Source organism: Chiloscyllium plagiosum, chromosome 30, assembly GCF_004010195.1.
Source record: "Chiloscyllium plagiosum isolate BGI_BamShark_2017 chromosome 30, ASM401019v2, whole genome shotgun sequence".
Taxonomy (NCBI): Eukaryota; Metazoa; Chordata; class Chondrichthyes; order Orectolobiformes; family Hemiscylliidae; genus Chiloscyllium; species Chiloscyllium plagiosum.
The window spans coordinates 3,289,089-3,305,666 of NC_057739.1; the positions used below are offsets into that span (position 1 = coordinate 3,289,089).

General features: G+C 43.9%; 1 protein-coding gene across 2 annotated transcripts in view; it reads right to left on the reverse strand.

Annotated features, from left to right (window-relative positions):
- The window catches only part of ndor1 (NADPH dependent diflavin oxidoreductase 1), a 51,877-nt gene that overhangs the window by 13,928 nt on the left and 21,371 nt on the right, over window positions 1-16,578 (reverse strand). For both annotated transcript variants that reach the window (XM_043719828.1, XM_043719829.1), the window contains exons 8-10: window positions 10,437-10,558; window positions 4,058-4,278; window positions 1,310-1,417 (exon numbers count right to left, since the gene is read on the reverse strand). In XM_043719828.1, the coding sequence (XP_043575763.1) occupies window positions 1,310-1,417; window positions 4,058-4,278; window positions 10,437-10,558 (451 nt within the window). The remainder of the gene's footprint in view (window positions 1-1,309; window positions 1,418-4,057; window positions 4,279-10,436; window positions 10,559-16,578) is intronic.

Here is a 16,578-nt window from a genome sequence, read left to right on the forward strand (position 1 = left end):
TTCCTGTATTTCTCACAGGTATAATATTCCTCAGGTAATATCCTTTGGGCATACCATTCAACAGCACCATTACTCAGGCTGCAAAACATTGCTGTCTGACATCAAACTAACAAATGAGCATTGCAAATGTATGGAAAACAGAGAGAGGACCAAATTCTGCGACCAGTGTAGTGATCGACAAAGGAAAAACAATTCAGCCACGGAAGTTCATACCTAGCGAGGATAAATGCACCCAAGTAAAACAAGACCGAATTCAGCTGAAATATTCTCTAAAGACAAAACCTTGCTGACACATGCGGGATAGCCTGTTACCTGCAGCCACCCGGTGTCACAAGTGAAGATGGCTGTTTAATTAGGTTTGGAAGCTGCTCGTCTGAGGAATCTGCAGCCTAGGAAGAGTCACTGCCTTAGCACAAGTTGGGTAGAGGTAACAGCAAGAATAAAATGTGGCAAAATTCCTCCACATGCAGTTTTACACACGGCACTTGGTCAATGAGGAGTACCTTTATGTCACAGATTCAAACTAGTCCTTGTAGCCAACATATCAAATATCATCCAATTAGGAGATAAACTGGTTCCTGTGCTACAGATTCTCATTTTAGCTGGTGGGACAGGGTGCTTGCTGTTGAGTATCTCACAGCATCTCCGCTCTGCTAGTAAATTAATGCTCACTCAAAACTTTCCAAATTTCTGACCTACAAATTCGTTTAACTTCGATAATCATTCCCAGGTTGTGGGTTTCAGCGTCATTGGGTCATTAGATTTCACTTGTTGTTTATCCTTCTCTGCCTGAAATTGTGTTGCAATATAAAATGAGGATCTTGCTAGACCTACAGTATATTCAGAGAATCTGCTTCATTGCTGCGGTGTCACATCATAAGAACAGAAGTTCACTGTGCAGTACCTCGGATATGCTCCATTTTTCTTTGACCTTAAGCATAAACTGTACTTTCCTGATACAGGTCCAGACCAGGAATGGACAACAGGTTCCCTTCCCTAAAGTGGTCAATTGGCTGGCTCTTTGCAACAATCATTGTGACTTGCACTCATACCAGCTTTTTATTTCCAGTATTATCAAACTGAGTGCTGTGTACCTGTACAAACTCAAATTCTGAAGAAGTCAATCCAGTGATATAATTGCTATGCTATAAATCAGACCTCTTCACCTGGTTCCATCACAGGGGAAGCTGCCCAATCTTCAGTTTTGATGGTTACTACAAAATGTGAGCAAGACCAGTTTGAAGCCTAAACAGCCTCATCCTGGACAATTGTATCCCAAATGAATTCCATGAAGGAGTGGGGTTCTTACCAGCTGCGAAGAAGCAATGGAGAATGCCCGAGGTCGAATTTCAGGAATGAGGTCAAAGAGATAGTCGGCTGGAATGGCTGAGGTGGTATGAGGAAAGTCATACAGTATCTAGAAAAGAACAAAGAAGTTTCAGAACTTTACACAACTAAGAGCCACCCAGTGACAACAAAAACAAGTACTGGATTAAAAGGCCATAGAGTCATAGAGATGTAACAGCATGGAAACAGACCCTTCAGTCCAACTCGGTCTTGCTGACCAGATATCCCAACCAAATCTAGTCCCACCTGCCAGCATTCGGCCCACATCCCTGCAAACCCTTCCTATTCATTTGCTCATCCAGATGCCTTTTAAATGTTGCAACTGTACCAGCCTCCACCACTTCCTCTGGCAGCTCATTCCCTACACGTACCACCCTCTGCGTGAAACGTTGCCCCTTAGGTCTCTTTTATATCTTTCTCCTCTCACCCTAAACCTACGCTCTCTACTTTGTCTATTTCTCCTATCCATGCCCCTCATGATTTTATTAACCGCTATAAGGTCACCCCTCAGCCTCCGACGCTCCAGGGAAAACAGCCCCAGACTGTTCAACCTCTCCCTTTTGCTCTTATCCTCCAACTCTGGCAACATCCTTGTAAATCTTTTCTGAACCCTTTCAAGTTTCACAACATCTTTCCGATAGGAAGGAGACCAGAATTGCACGCAATATTCCAACAGTGGCCTAACCAGTGTCCTGTACATCCGCAGCATGACCTCCCAACTCCTGTACTCAACACGCTGACCAATAAAATAAAGCATACCAAATGCCGCCTTCACTATCCTATCTACCTGCGACTCCACTTGCGACTCCACTTTCAAGGAGCTATGAACCTGCACTCCAAGGTCTTTTTGTTCAGCAACACTCCCGCGGACCTTACCATTAAGTGTAAAAGCTAAGATTTGCTTTCCCAAGATGCAGCACCTCACATTTATCTGAATTAAACTCCATCTGCCTCTTGTCAGCCCATTGGCCCGCCTGATCAAGATCCTGTTGAAATCCGAGGTAAACTTCTTCGCTGTCCACTACACCCACCAATTTTGGTGTCACCTGCAAAGGCATTATACTTTTCTAAAACATTCCAGAAAACATTATCTTTGTCCTGAATTCAATTTGAAGGAGAAAACTGAAAGTAAAAGAAACATCGCACTCCTCCCAAGTCTTTCCTTGGCTCTGAACTGTCAGGCTCCTTCTTCCTCCCAAGGCATAGTTCCTTCCTCTGACCAATCAGGTGCCCCCCCACAGCACTACATTGGCTGATAAACCAGCCACTGCCCAAACCACATGAATAATCTCCCTCAGCAGTGGAAAACCTCAAGCAGTTACTGTCTGCCAGATAGTCCTGTAGGCTGTGAAACTTTAACCTTTAACCCTAATTGGCTAAGGCCACTGTTGGAATATTGCGTGCAATTCTGGTCTCCTTCCTATCGGAAAGATGCTGTGAAACTTGAAAGGGTTCAGAAAAGATTTACAAGGATGTTGCCAGGGTTGGAGGATTTGAGATATAGGGAGATGCTGAACAGGCTGGGGCTGTTTTCCCTGGAGCATCGGAGGATGAGGTTTATAAAATTATGAGGGGCATGGATAGGATAAATAGACAAAGTCTTTTCCCTGGGGTCAGGGAGTCCAGAACTAGACGGCATAGGTTTAGGGCGAGAGGGGAAAGATATAAAAGAGACCTAAGAGACCAAAGGGTTGTATGGGTATGGAATGAGCTGCCAGAGGATGTGGTGGAGGCTGGCACAATTGCAACATTTGAGGCATTTGGATGGGTATAAGAATAGGAAGGGTTTGGAGGGACATGGGCTGGGTACTGGCAGGTGGGACTAGATTGGGTTGGGATATCTGGTCGGCATGGACGGGTTGGACCGAAGGGTCTGTTTCCATGCTGTACATCTCTATGACTCTATGACTCCTCACAGTACTTCCCACCTGCTTTGTAACCTCAGTGGTATTTGTGCTCCTCGAATTCTTGTGTCTTGCATGTCCCTAGTTTTCTTTGCTCAGTTATTGGCTGTGTTTTCAGCTGCCTTGGCCCTAAACTCTGAAATTCTTTTCCTCAATCACTTTTTTCTATTGATGTAGTCTGTCCATGAGCTACTGAATATTCAAAGTAACAATTTATTAGATGAGAAACCTCAATTATGAAGATAGATTGGAGACCTTAGAGCTGTTGATCTTGGAGAAAAAGTGGCTTCGAGGGAATTGATGGAAAAATCATGAGTGGGCTGATGAGTTGATAGGGAGAAGTTGTTTCCTCTCAGAAATGGATAGAGAACAAAAGGGCACAGATTTAAAGTGATTTACAAAAGTAGCAAATATGATGGGAGTTTCAGGTCTGGAATTAATATAGTTAAGAAGGCATTAGATTGTTATATAAATTGAAACAATGTACTAGGATATGGAGAAAAGGCAGGTCAATGGCACTATGTTAATTTGGAGAGCTGGTGCAGACATGATGGGCCAAATGGCCTCCTCCCACACTGTAACACTTCTGTGATTATGTAAACTTTTATGCCTCTTGACCTCGCTTTCTTTAAAATACTCCTTAAAATTTATTTCCTTGACTAAATTTTTGACCACCTGTTCCTAATGTCTCCTTACTTGCCTCAGTGTCAAATATTTTATTTGATAATGCTCATGTGAAGTATCTAGGGACATTTCACAATATGAAAGGCACAATATAAAGGAGAGCTGTAGTGTCTCTGGCCTACCTCCAAGGTGGTCCTGCGAAGCCTGTTGCAGTAGCTATACAACTCGTCCTGGCCCTCAGCTGAGCTGAATTCCTTTAGTTTTTCCCGCTCCATCTCATCAGGAGAAAAGTATGACAAGAGATCAAAGAAGGAACGTCGTGGGACGCAGTTAATATCCAGGTAACGCTCCAGCAGGTACTTGACAGTACAGGGCTGTGGCAATCGTGCAGGAAGTGGGATTGCTGAACAGGAAAAGTGAGGGATGTTAGTTAATGGCAGCTAAAGGAAGTTCAAAAGCAGTTTCAATCACGAATCACAATGAAGCTAATCCCCAAACATTTTCCCCACACACTGATTAAGTCTCTTTTGGTGTTTCCTACACAAATTTGAGTCAGTAGTTAGGAAGGCAAATGCAACAATGGCATTTATTTTGAGAGGACTTGAATATGAGCTTATAGCTAAAGGACGGACAAGGACTGGCAGCTTAATGTGCCAGGGTACAGGTGCTTTAGGCGGGACAGAGGTGGTGGAAAGAGGGGTAGGTGAGTTGTATTTTTGATTAAGGCGAATATCACAACAATAATCAGAGATGAAATAACTTAAAAATCATCCAGTGAGGTTTTGTGGGTAGAGCTAAGAAATAAGAAGGGGATGGTGACGTTATTGGGGTTGTACCATAGGCCCCCAAATAGTCAATGAGAATTAGAGGAACAAACATGCAGGGAGATTGGGGAGACTTGCAAGAACAATAGGGTTGACATAGTAGGAGATTTTAATTTTTCTAACATAGACTGGGACTGCCAGAACAGGAATGTGATGCTGGAAAAGCACAGCAGATCAGGCAGCATCCGTGGAGCAGGAAAATCGACATTTTGGGCATAAGCCCTTCATCAGGAATCTAAGGGACTGCCATAGCATTAAGGACTTAGATGAAGTGGAATTTGTTAAGTGCATTCAGGAAAGTTTCCTCAAGCAGTATACTCGGGAAGGGGCAAAACGCGACCTACTCTTGGAAAATAGGGCAGGACAGGTGACTGTGGTGACAGTGGGGGAGCACTTTGGGATCAGTGACCATAGTTCTATTAATTTTAAAATAGTTATGGAGAGGGACAAAATTGGTCCGCAGGTTCAAGTTCTAAATTGAGGCAAGTCAAATGTTGATGGAATTAGACAGGACCTTGCAGGGGTTGATTGGAGTAGTTTGTTTGTAGGCAAAGGGACCTCTAGCTTGTTGGGGTGGGGGGGGTGGCTTTTAAAAGTGAGATAGTTTGAGTTCAAGGTCCATATATTCCTGAGAGGGTGAAAGGTAAGGTTGACAGGAATAAAGTACCCTGGATGACAAGAGATATTGAGGCTTTGATCAGAAAAAAGGAGGTATGGCTCAGAACAGGCAGCTGGGATCAAGGGAATTCCCTGGAGGTATATACGGGATACAGGAGTTTACTGAAGAAGGAAATCAGGAGGGTGAAAATGGGGCACAAGATAGCCTTGGCTGAGAAGATTAGGGTGAATCCAAAGAGGTTCTTTAAGTATATGAAAGGAAAAAGAATAACTAGAGCCAGAATAGAACTCTCAAGAACCAAAGTGGATATGCATGTGTAGAACCGCAGGGGCAAGGTCCTCAATGAATATTTCTCCTCTGTGTACACTGTTGAGAAAGACATGAAGACTTGGAAACTTGGGGAAGTTAGTGGTGATACCTTGGAGCCAGTCTATATATTACGGTCGAGGAGGTGATGGATGTTTTAGATTGTATGAAGGTGGATAAATCTCCTGGTCCTGACTAGATATATCCAAGAGCACTGCAAGAGGCTAGAGAAGAAATTGCGGGGGCCCTGGCTGGTATTTTTGCATCATCATTAGCCACGGGTGAGGTCACAGAACACTGGAGGGTAGCGAATGTTGTGCCATTATTCAAGAAGGGCTGCAAAAAAAAAACCTGGGAACTATAGACCAGTAAACCTAACACCTGTGGTGGGTAAGTTAGTTGATAAGATTGAGGTAAGATATACATGCATTTGGAAAGACAGGGTTTGATTAAGAATAGTCAGCTTGGCTTTGTGGGTGGAAGATCATGCTTCACAAATTTGTTAGAGTTCTTTGATGAAGTGACCAAGAAGGTTGATGATGGCACGGCGGCAGAAGTAGTCTATATGGGTTTCAGTAAGGCCTTTGTTAAGGTCCCACATGGTAGGCTGTTCTGGAAGGTTAGATCGCATGGAATCCAGTAGGAGCTGGCAAATTGAATACACAATTGGCTTGATTGCAGGAAGCAGAGGGTAATAATGGAAGGACTGGAGGCCTGTAACTAGTGGGGTGCCTCAGGGGTCGGTTCTGGGCATAAGAATATACAATGCATGATTAGTAAGTTGCTGATGACACTAAAATAGGTGGTATCATGGGCAGTGAGGAAGGTTATCAGAAATTGCAGCAGGACTTTGATCAGCTGGGGAAGTGGGCTGAGAAATGGCAAATGGAGTTTAATAGAGATAAGTGTGAGGTCTTGCATTTTGGAAAGTCACATCAAGTTTCATGGTGAATGGTAGGACCTTAAGGAGTGTAGTGGAACACATGGACATTGGAGGTCAGGTGCGCGGTTCTCTGAAAGTGGCGTCACAGGTAGACAGGGCAGTAAAGAAGGCTTTTTGCACACTGGCCTTCATCAGTCAGGGCACTGAGTACAGACGTTGGGAAGTTATGTTGCAGTTGTACAGGACGTTGGTGAGGCTGCACTTGGATTATTGTGTTCAGTTTTGGTCACCTTGCTACAGGAAGGATATAATTAAACTGGAAAAAGTGCAGAAGAAATTTGCAAGGATGTTGCCAGGACTCAAGGGTCTGAGTTATAGGGAGAGGTTGGAAAAGCAAGGAGTTTTTCTTTAGAGCGTAGGAGACTGAGGTGGGATCTTATAGAAGTATATAAGATCATGAGCGGCCTGGATAGAGTGAATACACTCAGTCTTTTTCCCAGGGCTGGGGAGTCAAGGACTGAAGAGCATCAGTTTAAGGTTAGAGGGGAAAGAATTAAAGGGAACCTGATGGGCAACTCTTTTACACAGAGGGTGGTACATATATGGAATGAGCGAAGTGGTTGAGGCGGGTACATTAACAACATTTAAAAGACACTTGGATAAATACATGGATAGGAAAGGATTAGAAGGTTAGGGCCAAGTGCAGGGAAATGGGGTCAGTGTGGATGCACAGTTAGGTCGGCATGGACCGGTTTCTGCGAAAGGGCCTGTCTCTCATAGGACTCTATGAGCATCTGGGTTTACCGCTGTTTGAGTAAGCTAATGTGGGACACGGGTGCATGTTTATTCAAATTGTCTGATAGCCAGTGGACATTTGTAAATGAGTGACCACATTTTGTTCAAAATTATAAAATGCAGATCAATGGGATATTTACTTCATTCCCCAGTGTTGCCAGAAAGGCAGACAGACCAGAAATCAATGCAAGCAGTGAGAAGGAACCGAACCATATTATTCACTGTTACTCCATATTGGCACGGTGAGGATGGGAATGACGTCCCCCAACATTTTGATATTCTTGTATGGCATGTGGCTCCTTGTTCCCCACCCATAGTTGTCCTTGAATTGATTGACTCTCTAGGCCATTTCAGAGGGCAGTCAAGAGTCAACCATATCGATATGGATCTGGAATCTCAGGTAGGCCAAACCAGGAAAGGACAGCAGATTTCCTTCCCTAAAGAGGCACTAGTGGATTTGATGCATTTTTACAACAATCGATAATGGTCACCATTAGACTGATTAGGCAAATAATGAATTAACAGGATCCGAGGAGATTAGAAATGAAAGTAGTGCAAAGTTCTTAATTGTTTAAGGGAATACCCTCATTTCACAGTCCTGACATCAAACCATAGGTCTATGGTCAGTACAGGGCAAGGAACCAGTCAATGGGAACTATGAAAGTGAAATGTTAATGCAGGATTTTCACATTACAAGTATTAACCTGCAATGTATATATCCTAAAAATTGATGGGATGACACTGTAAGGGTAGTATGCACAGGAATTGCATTCTGAAAGACTTATTGTAAAACAAAAAATCTGGAATTAAGAGTCTAATAGTGACCATGAAAGTATTGTAGATTGACAGGAAAACTCCATCTGGTTCACTAAATATCCTTTAGGAAAGGAAATCTGCCAACCTTACCTGGTCTGACCTACTTGTGACTCCAAACCAATAGCAATGTGGTTGATTCTTAAAAATTAGGGATGGGCAATAAATGCTGGCCTAGCTAGAGATGCCCACATCTCGTGAATGAGTAAAAGAAAAAAATGTACATCTTCCCACCTTCACTGGCACCTGTTTGGCTGTAAATAATACATCTCAAAATGGAGTGATTGGCATGAATGCAAAGATGGCCCCCTGCACATGTGTAAAAGTGATATTAGTTGCTGGCGACACATATCCCGAAGCCACATGGGTGGCCAATGTCACTATATTCTAGGTGTAATAATTTCACAGATAACCCTACTGAGGTCAAGGTTCTGTTTCAAAGACAGAAATTGCTGGAGAAACTCAGTAGCATCTGTGGAAAGAGAACAGAGTTAACATTTTGAGTCCAGTGATTCTTCTCCAGAATTGGACACGAAACATTAACTCTGTTTTTTCCCTCCACAGATGCTGCCAGATCTGCTGAGTTTCTCCAGCACTTTCTCTTTGTGATTAGATTCCCTACGGTGTGGAAACAGGCCCTTTGACCCAACAAATCTACACGTAGATTAACCCATCCAGATTCATTTCCCTACATTACCCCTGACTAATACACCTAACACAAGGGCAATTTAGCATGGCCAATTCACCTAACCTGCACCTTTTTGGATTGTGGGAGAAAACCGGAGGAAACCCATGCAGATACGGAAAGAATATGCAAACTCCACACAGGCAGTTGCCAGAGGCTGGAATTGAACCCGGGTCCCTGGCACTGTGAGGCAGCAGTGCTAGCCTCTGAGCCACCGTGCCACCCCGGTGTTTTGTTTCAGATTTCCATCATCCGCAGTTCTTTGTTTTGTCCCAAGGTTCTCTATGTCTGGGGGACTGAGAATCTGGGAGCACATCAACGGCCTGAGCCAGGAACAGGGAAAAATCACAAAATAACACTGGTTGTTCAGACAGGCAGCTGCACACGGTAGGCAAGACAGAGATAGCAACTGTAGACTTTGGGTGTGCAGAGTAGGCAGTGAGAGCTGTTGACAGCACTGAGGACACAGACAGAACAGATAATCTTTCATACACATACACACACACACACTTCCTTCACAGTGGAAGGCAGGTGGGCTTTGCAGTGACAGCACTGCCAAGTGGAGTTTCTGCATCACATGCCTGTTGCACCACCTAGATATGGCATTCTTACAAAACACAGCCTTCTTCAAAACGAATGGATTATTTCAACAAAACCTAGTACAGATAAAGGTATGGCCTGAGGACAAACTGATTTGTTTTTTCTGAAAAATGATTATAGAGTCAAAGAGATGTATAGCATGGAAACAGACCCTTCGGTCCAACTTGCCCATGCCAACCAGATAACCCAGCCCAATCTAGTCCCATTTGCCAGTACTTATGGATGTGAATCTTGAAATTTACTGCATCTGCCATTTCTGGACTATTGAGAATCAGGGATCTCTTTAAACCTGTGTTAACTCAGCATTTCATAGTTGCTATTTCCTGTGGAGCATGTGATCTCATTTAACTGTATCACATTAGTAACTAGGTATAGGGTCATAGAGATATTCAACACAGAAACATGTCTTTTGAAAATGTAATGAAATTTCTACATGAAAACAGAGGAGAGATCATAAATATCATGGTGTTGATTCCTATAAAAGATTCATCAGGCACTCCCTTACTCCATTATCAATGCAGTGTGTCAAAAATAGCAAGGTTTTGTTCTTAGAAGGAATAAAAGCTAACCTTCAGACATAGGTGGACAGCAGTCATCTCCATCATGTCTGTTAGACATAGCATTGATGGCCATCCCCCAAAATATGATTTATTAAGAGAGACAGGAGGGGAGGAAGGGACAAGAAGAGATACACCATCTCCCTAAGGCAAGACCAGGAGCTCTGCCACATCAGCCTGAGGGAAGAACAATGCTTGTGGCACCAAGACTGCCAGAGACCATCATATAAGGGTGCAGGACCAGAGGTATGTAGGAGTGCATTGCCTCTTCTCCTCCATTCTACAGAATAGCTCTGGGATCAGTAAAGCATTCTCATCTGTCATGGGTCATTTATTTCCTTTCTTTGCCTAATTAACATATCTAAACTGCAGCTTCTCAATAACTTTCAGATATCTACTGTAAATCATTGACTGCCTACATTAGGTAACTGTGATCATGAACCCCCTAAGATCAACAATCAATGGGCAAGATATCAAACCTGAATCGCTGGGCTTCAGTAGAAATGTTTTGTTTGGGTCGAGTCGAAGGAGCTGACAGAACTGCTCAACACTTTCTGGTGAGTTTCGAGGTTCAATCATGGCCACGTCTCCTGCAGAGTATCTGCATGTAGAAAGGAAACATTAACTGGGACAGCAGGATCCCATGGTCAATGCAGTGAACCTGTCTGAACTTTGAAAGGTTCACTGATTAGGTACCAGTTTCAGTACTGTGTCTAATTCTTGACATAGCATTTTAGCAAACACTTCTGGAGATTCGAGAGGATGCACATGGATTTACTAGAATGGTACAAAGATAAGGAACCTCAGCTATCTGCATTGGTGGCTGAATGTTCCAAACACCTTGATGGAGATAAGACTTTAGACTTGAAGGTCTGGATGGTTTCTTACGACATTGTACTCACGTATTCCTATACTTGAGTACATGTGACAATAAAAACTAATTCCAATTCTCATTCAGTTTTGTGGATAGATTGGAGAAGCTAGGGCTTTTTCCTTCAACAGGAGAAAGTTAAGCAGAGATTTGAAAGTGGTTTCAGAACTTCAAAGAGTTTTGATACTTGCTCCTTTCTCCTCAGTGTTAGCAATCAGAGAACACAGATTGAAGGAAATTGACTAAAAGAGCAGAGGAAGCAGGAATGATAATAAAGTTCAAGAGTAAGTTGGATATATACTTGCAGTAAATAAAATTATAGGACCACAGCAAAGGAGAAGGGCAATGGAGCATAAATACAAACAAAACCAGCAGGAAATGTTCAGCAGGTCAGTAAGCATCTGTGGAGAGTGAAACAGAGTTAATATTTCAGGTCTCCAAATTTCCAGACCTGGTAAAACTTAAAGGCGAAACAAATTTCGAGCAAGTGAAGTAGGAGGGCAAGGGTGGAAAGCCAGCGCTGTTGGAGGACAGCGCTGAGGGAGTACTGTGCTGTCGGAGGGTCAGTGCTGAGGGAGCGCTATGATGGCAGAGGGTCAGTACTGAGGGAACGCCATGTTGTCAGACAGTCAGTGCCGAGGGAACGCCATGCTGTCAGACAGTCAATGCCGAGGGAGCACCACGCTGTCGTACGGTCAGTGCTGAGGGAGTGCAGGCTTTGCATGGTCAGTGCTGAGGGAACACCACATTGGCGGACAGTTGGTGCTGAGAGAGCCTCATGCTGTCGGAGGGTCAGTGCTGAGGGATTAGTGGGCTGTCAGACGGTCAGTACTGAAGGCATTCTGCACCTTCCAAGGCCAAGGGTGTGCTACACCAAAGGTTCGGTACTGAGGGAGGTCTGCACTGTCAGAGGGTCAGTGCTGTGGAAGCAATGAGGTGTCAGGGAATCAGTAATGAGGGAGTGCCGCACTGTCAACGGGTCAGTAATGAGGGAGTGCTGCACTGTCAGCAGGTCAGCGCTGAGGGAGCACCACACTAACTGAAGGTGTCGAACTGGTATGCAAATTAACATTTCATTATTAATTTAGTTTTATTATATATTCACTAAAAGTATGTTCATTGATTAATTATTATTCTGCTTAATTGTAACTGGTACAGATTTTAGTTCTTCAATTTCATGAGAATTTATTTGACCTCAAATGAGAAAGAAATGCACCACAAGATTGTAAACAGCCTGAAGGTAGGAGCATGCCAGAGTCCCCTATTCAGCTAATTACCATTTCTCAGAGCCAGACTGCAACAACGTGCAACCTTCAAGGTTGAATAAGGTGAGTTAACGTCCTTCCGGTTATTTCCTTTTGGGGAACAGAGAATGCAAAGAGGGAGATACAGTACTGAGGGAAGAAAATCATAACAACTGTCCGCTGCACTGACTTTCTGTTTTTGTTTCCAATTAAACCAAAGTGCTGGAGAAACTCAGCAGGTCTGGCAGCATCTGCAGAGAGAAAGCAGTGTTAACATTTTTGGGACCAGTGACCCTTTTTCAGAACTAAGTCCAAGTTTCTGTTTTCTCTCCATAGATGCTGCCAGAGTTTCTATGCTTCTCCAGCAATTTCTGTTTTTGTTTCCAATTGAACCAAAGCCCAGTGCATTTGTTTATTTCAGATTTCCAGCATCCACAGTTTTATGTTTTGTTTTGATTTGTAGTGACTTAGAAGGGAAGCAATTAATTTTGACTAAATTTTATCATAGGTAACTTTGTAACAATGTGATTAAACTTGCAACTGTCTAATAAGTTTATTACTCGGGACTTGTGTTGACTGAATGTGTGAAGATTTCGTAGTTTCATCCATTCTGTGCAGACTGTTTTACAATGTGTTTACATTAGTGATGGTCTGTATTAATTCAACATAGTTTTGAAGTTATAAGCAATCTTTCCAAATACACTCTTCATCTTAAAAAAAAAACTCATTCTAAGGCATTCATAACCAAAGACCTAATAGATGGCCTCTAAAATGGAAAAATGGTCAACAATAGGTGTTTGATTTAAAGAGGAACTTGTACCAATTAAGTAAAAATTGAAATGACAAATTCAAGTAATAATCATTGGGTCCTGACAGCATATATCTACCTTCCTAGGGACCTTGTGGAACAGTGGTAGCGTCCCTAGCTCTGGGCCAGCAGGCCTGAGTTCAAGCCCCTTCTGCTCCAAATATGTATCATAACATCTCTGAACAGGCTGACTAGAAAATATCTACATCTCCTTTTCTTAAACAAATGGGTAAGAAAGATACCATAAACTGACTCATCACCTGAGACAAGAGTTATGAAAGTAAGAATAACAAATCTGCATGAAGAGAACATTCCCATGGGTAAGTAACAGCCGAAGGAACCAGTCAGGCATAATGGAAAGTGACACCAACCAATGTGCATCACCCTTTAGAGTGACAACAGAATGATGATATACTCCATAAACTAATGAGTTAAAAATCACACAACACCAGATTATAGTCCAAAAGGTTGATTTGGAAGCACTAGCTTTGCTTCCAATTAAACCTGTTGGACTATAACCTGGTGTTGTGTGATTTTTAACTCTGTCCACCCCAGTCCAATAAATCATAAACCAATGAGCAATGAGCCTCACCTCACTTAGGCCAATCACATCCAATGATATAATTGATCATTCTGTGCATTTTTCCAACAATTTCTGTTTTAATTTTTGATTTCCAGCATCCACAGTTTGCTTAATGCTTAACTCACTGCCACATCTCTCCCAGGTATGCCCACCTTGAAGTTCTGTTCCTCTCTCTGACAGGAATACCGTTCCAATCTGTTTTTTGATTTACTATCATTACTTTTGATTCACTTCTGATGTTTGACAGGATATTTGCCAAAATTCGCTTCGAATCAGCCACATCATATTCCGCAGTGACTGCCCAAGACTCAGACTCATCTGTAGTGGATTCCAACTGAGGCTTCATGTTTTGAATCCACCCAGGATCACAGGTATCTCTGTGATGTACAATACTCCTCAGACAGCCGTTCTAGCCACAACCTGAGATTTACACTCTATGTATACGTCATTAAATGCACACTCTCGACCTCTGTATCTCTCTCTCTCCATCAGCACCACTTCATGCTGGCTCACAGCTGCCCTGCCCCAGTTCCACTTAATCCTCTGGCTCATTTAAAACAAACTTTTTCATTTGCTGTCAGGCATTAAGAAGCGCATACTGCAACAACTCAGAGATATCCACACCCCTCTGGACCCTGCCTACTTTCTCCGTCCCTCTGTCTTCATTCCCTCTCCTGACCCCACCTCCTGTCATGTAGTGACCTTTCATCCTCTGATGCTGAACGTTATTACTCAACATAGGTCTTAGTTTTTAAAAAATTGTTGTTGCTTCGTTGCTTTTTTTTAAACTGTAGTTTTGTAACCAAGATGGCACCAGTGAATGGTGATTTTGGACACTTTCCCTGTACTCCTTATTCCTATACTTGAGCACACATGACAATAAAATCTAATTCTAGTTTCGTTTCCCCTGCATCCCCACCACAATAATTTTCAGGCACAACATGATGTTGAACTTTTCTTCTTCGCCTCCCTGCCCATTTGATTAGATTCCCTACACTGTAGAAACAGGCCCTTCGGCCCAACAAATCCACACCCACCCAGACCCATTCCCCTACATTTACCTCTGACTAATGCATCTAACACTATTGGCAATTCAGAATGGCCAATTCACCTGACCTGCACATCTTTGGATTGTGGGAGGAAACCGGAACACCCGGAGGAAAACCACGCAGACATAGGGAGAATGTGCAAACTCCACACAGACAGTCGCCCGAGGTTGGAATCGAACCCAGGTTCCTGGTGCTGTGAGGCAACAGTGCTAACCACTGAGCCACCGTGCCATCTTTGGACAAGCGTCCTCTCCCCATTCCGCAGATCCATTCACCCACCTCCAACACTCTCCCTTCATTTGGACACCTCCCTCTGCTCTTGTACATGCACTCAACCTGTTTATCAACAACTGTTGACGTGACATTGGTCACCTGAACTGTCCCCATCCACTATCACCCTCCTCTGCCTGAGCTCGACCCCACTTTGCACAATTTCTTCTTTAACTCCTCTCATTTTCTTCAGGCCATGGGTACCCATATGGGTCTCAGTTGTGCCTGTCTTTTTGTGGGATACGTGGTACATTGCTTGTTCCAGTCCTACTCGGGCCCCCACCCACAACTCTCTTTCCAATATATCGATGAACAGCTGCTGGTTCCCTCTCTCATTCAGAATTGGAAGAGATTATCAATCCAACCTGCTGTCACCTTCATCTAGTCCATCTCGGACTCCTCCCTTCCCTTCCTTGACATCTCTAGTTCCATTTCTGAGGAAAAAACTAACCACTGACATCCATTACAAATCCATTGGCTTTCACGGTTACCTTGACGATACATCCTCACATCCTGCTTTCTGTATAGCCTCTATTCTATTCTCCCAGATCCTCTGTCTCCGTCACATCTGTTCTGATGATGCCAGCTTCTACAGGGCATCTTCTAAGGGATGGCACAGATGGCTCAGTGGTTAGCACTGCTGCCTCACAGTGCCAGAGACCCGGGTTCAATTCCCGCCTCAGGTTACTGACTGTGTGGAGTTTGCACATTCTCCCCGTGTCTGCGTGGGTTTCCTCCGGGTGCTCCGGTATTCTCCCACAGTCCAAAGATGTGCAGGTTAGGTGAATTGGCCATGCTAAATTGCCCACAGCATAAGGTGCTTTAGTCAGGGGTAAATGTAGGGGAATGGGTCTGGGGGGGTTACTCTTTGGAGGGTCGGTGTGGACTTGTTGGGCCAAAGGGCCTGTTTCCATACGTAGGAAATCTAATCTAATCTAATATGTTCAGCGCATCTCCTGCACTTTGGCCCTCAGCCCTTCTTTATCTTCCCCCATCAGCGATAGGGACCCCAGGTTCTCATTTACCACTGCACCAACATCTGCATCCAGAGGATCATTACCCACAATTTCTACCATCCCCAGTGGGTAGCCACCATCGGACACATATTTCCCTCCCTTGTCAGCCTCCCTCAGGGCCCGTTCCCTCCAGGACACTTTAGTACACTCCTGCTCCCCCACAACCCCATGGCACCTTCCCTTGCAATCACCCTCCTCACTATCCAAAGCTCCAAGCACACCCTCCAGGTGAAGCAGTGCTTTACCTGCACTTCACACAATCTAGTCTACCGCATTCGCCGCTTACAATGTGATCTCCTCTAACCGGGGAGAGGAAATGCAGACTGGGCAACCGCTTTGCAGAACATGTACATTCTGTCTGCAAAAATGACAGTGAGGTTCCTGTTACCTGCCATGTCAACTCACCACCCTGTTCACTGGCCAAGATCTCGGTCTCAGGTTTGTTGTGCTCCCACAAAGCTCAGTGCACGCGGGAAGAACAAAACATTATTTTCTGCTTGGGAACCCTGCAGTCTTCAGGACTCAATATCGAGTTCAATAATTTTAGGGCCTGAGCATCTTCTCCCATGTTCTTACCCCAAAGCCCGCACACCAGGTTTTGTCATCACATGTGCTGCTACCACAACCAAGCACAGTGGCCCAGTGGTTAGCACTGCTGCCTCACAGCACCAGGGACCCAGGTTCAATTCCAGCCTCAGGAGATTGTGTTAAGTTTGCACGTGACTGCATGGATTTCCTCCAGATGCTCTGGTTTCTTCCCACAATCCAAAAATGTGCAGG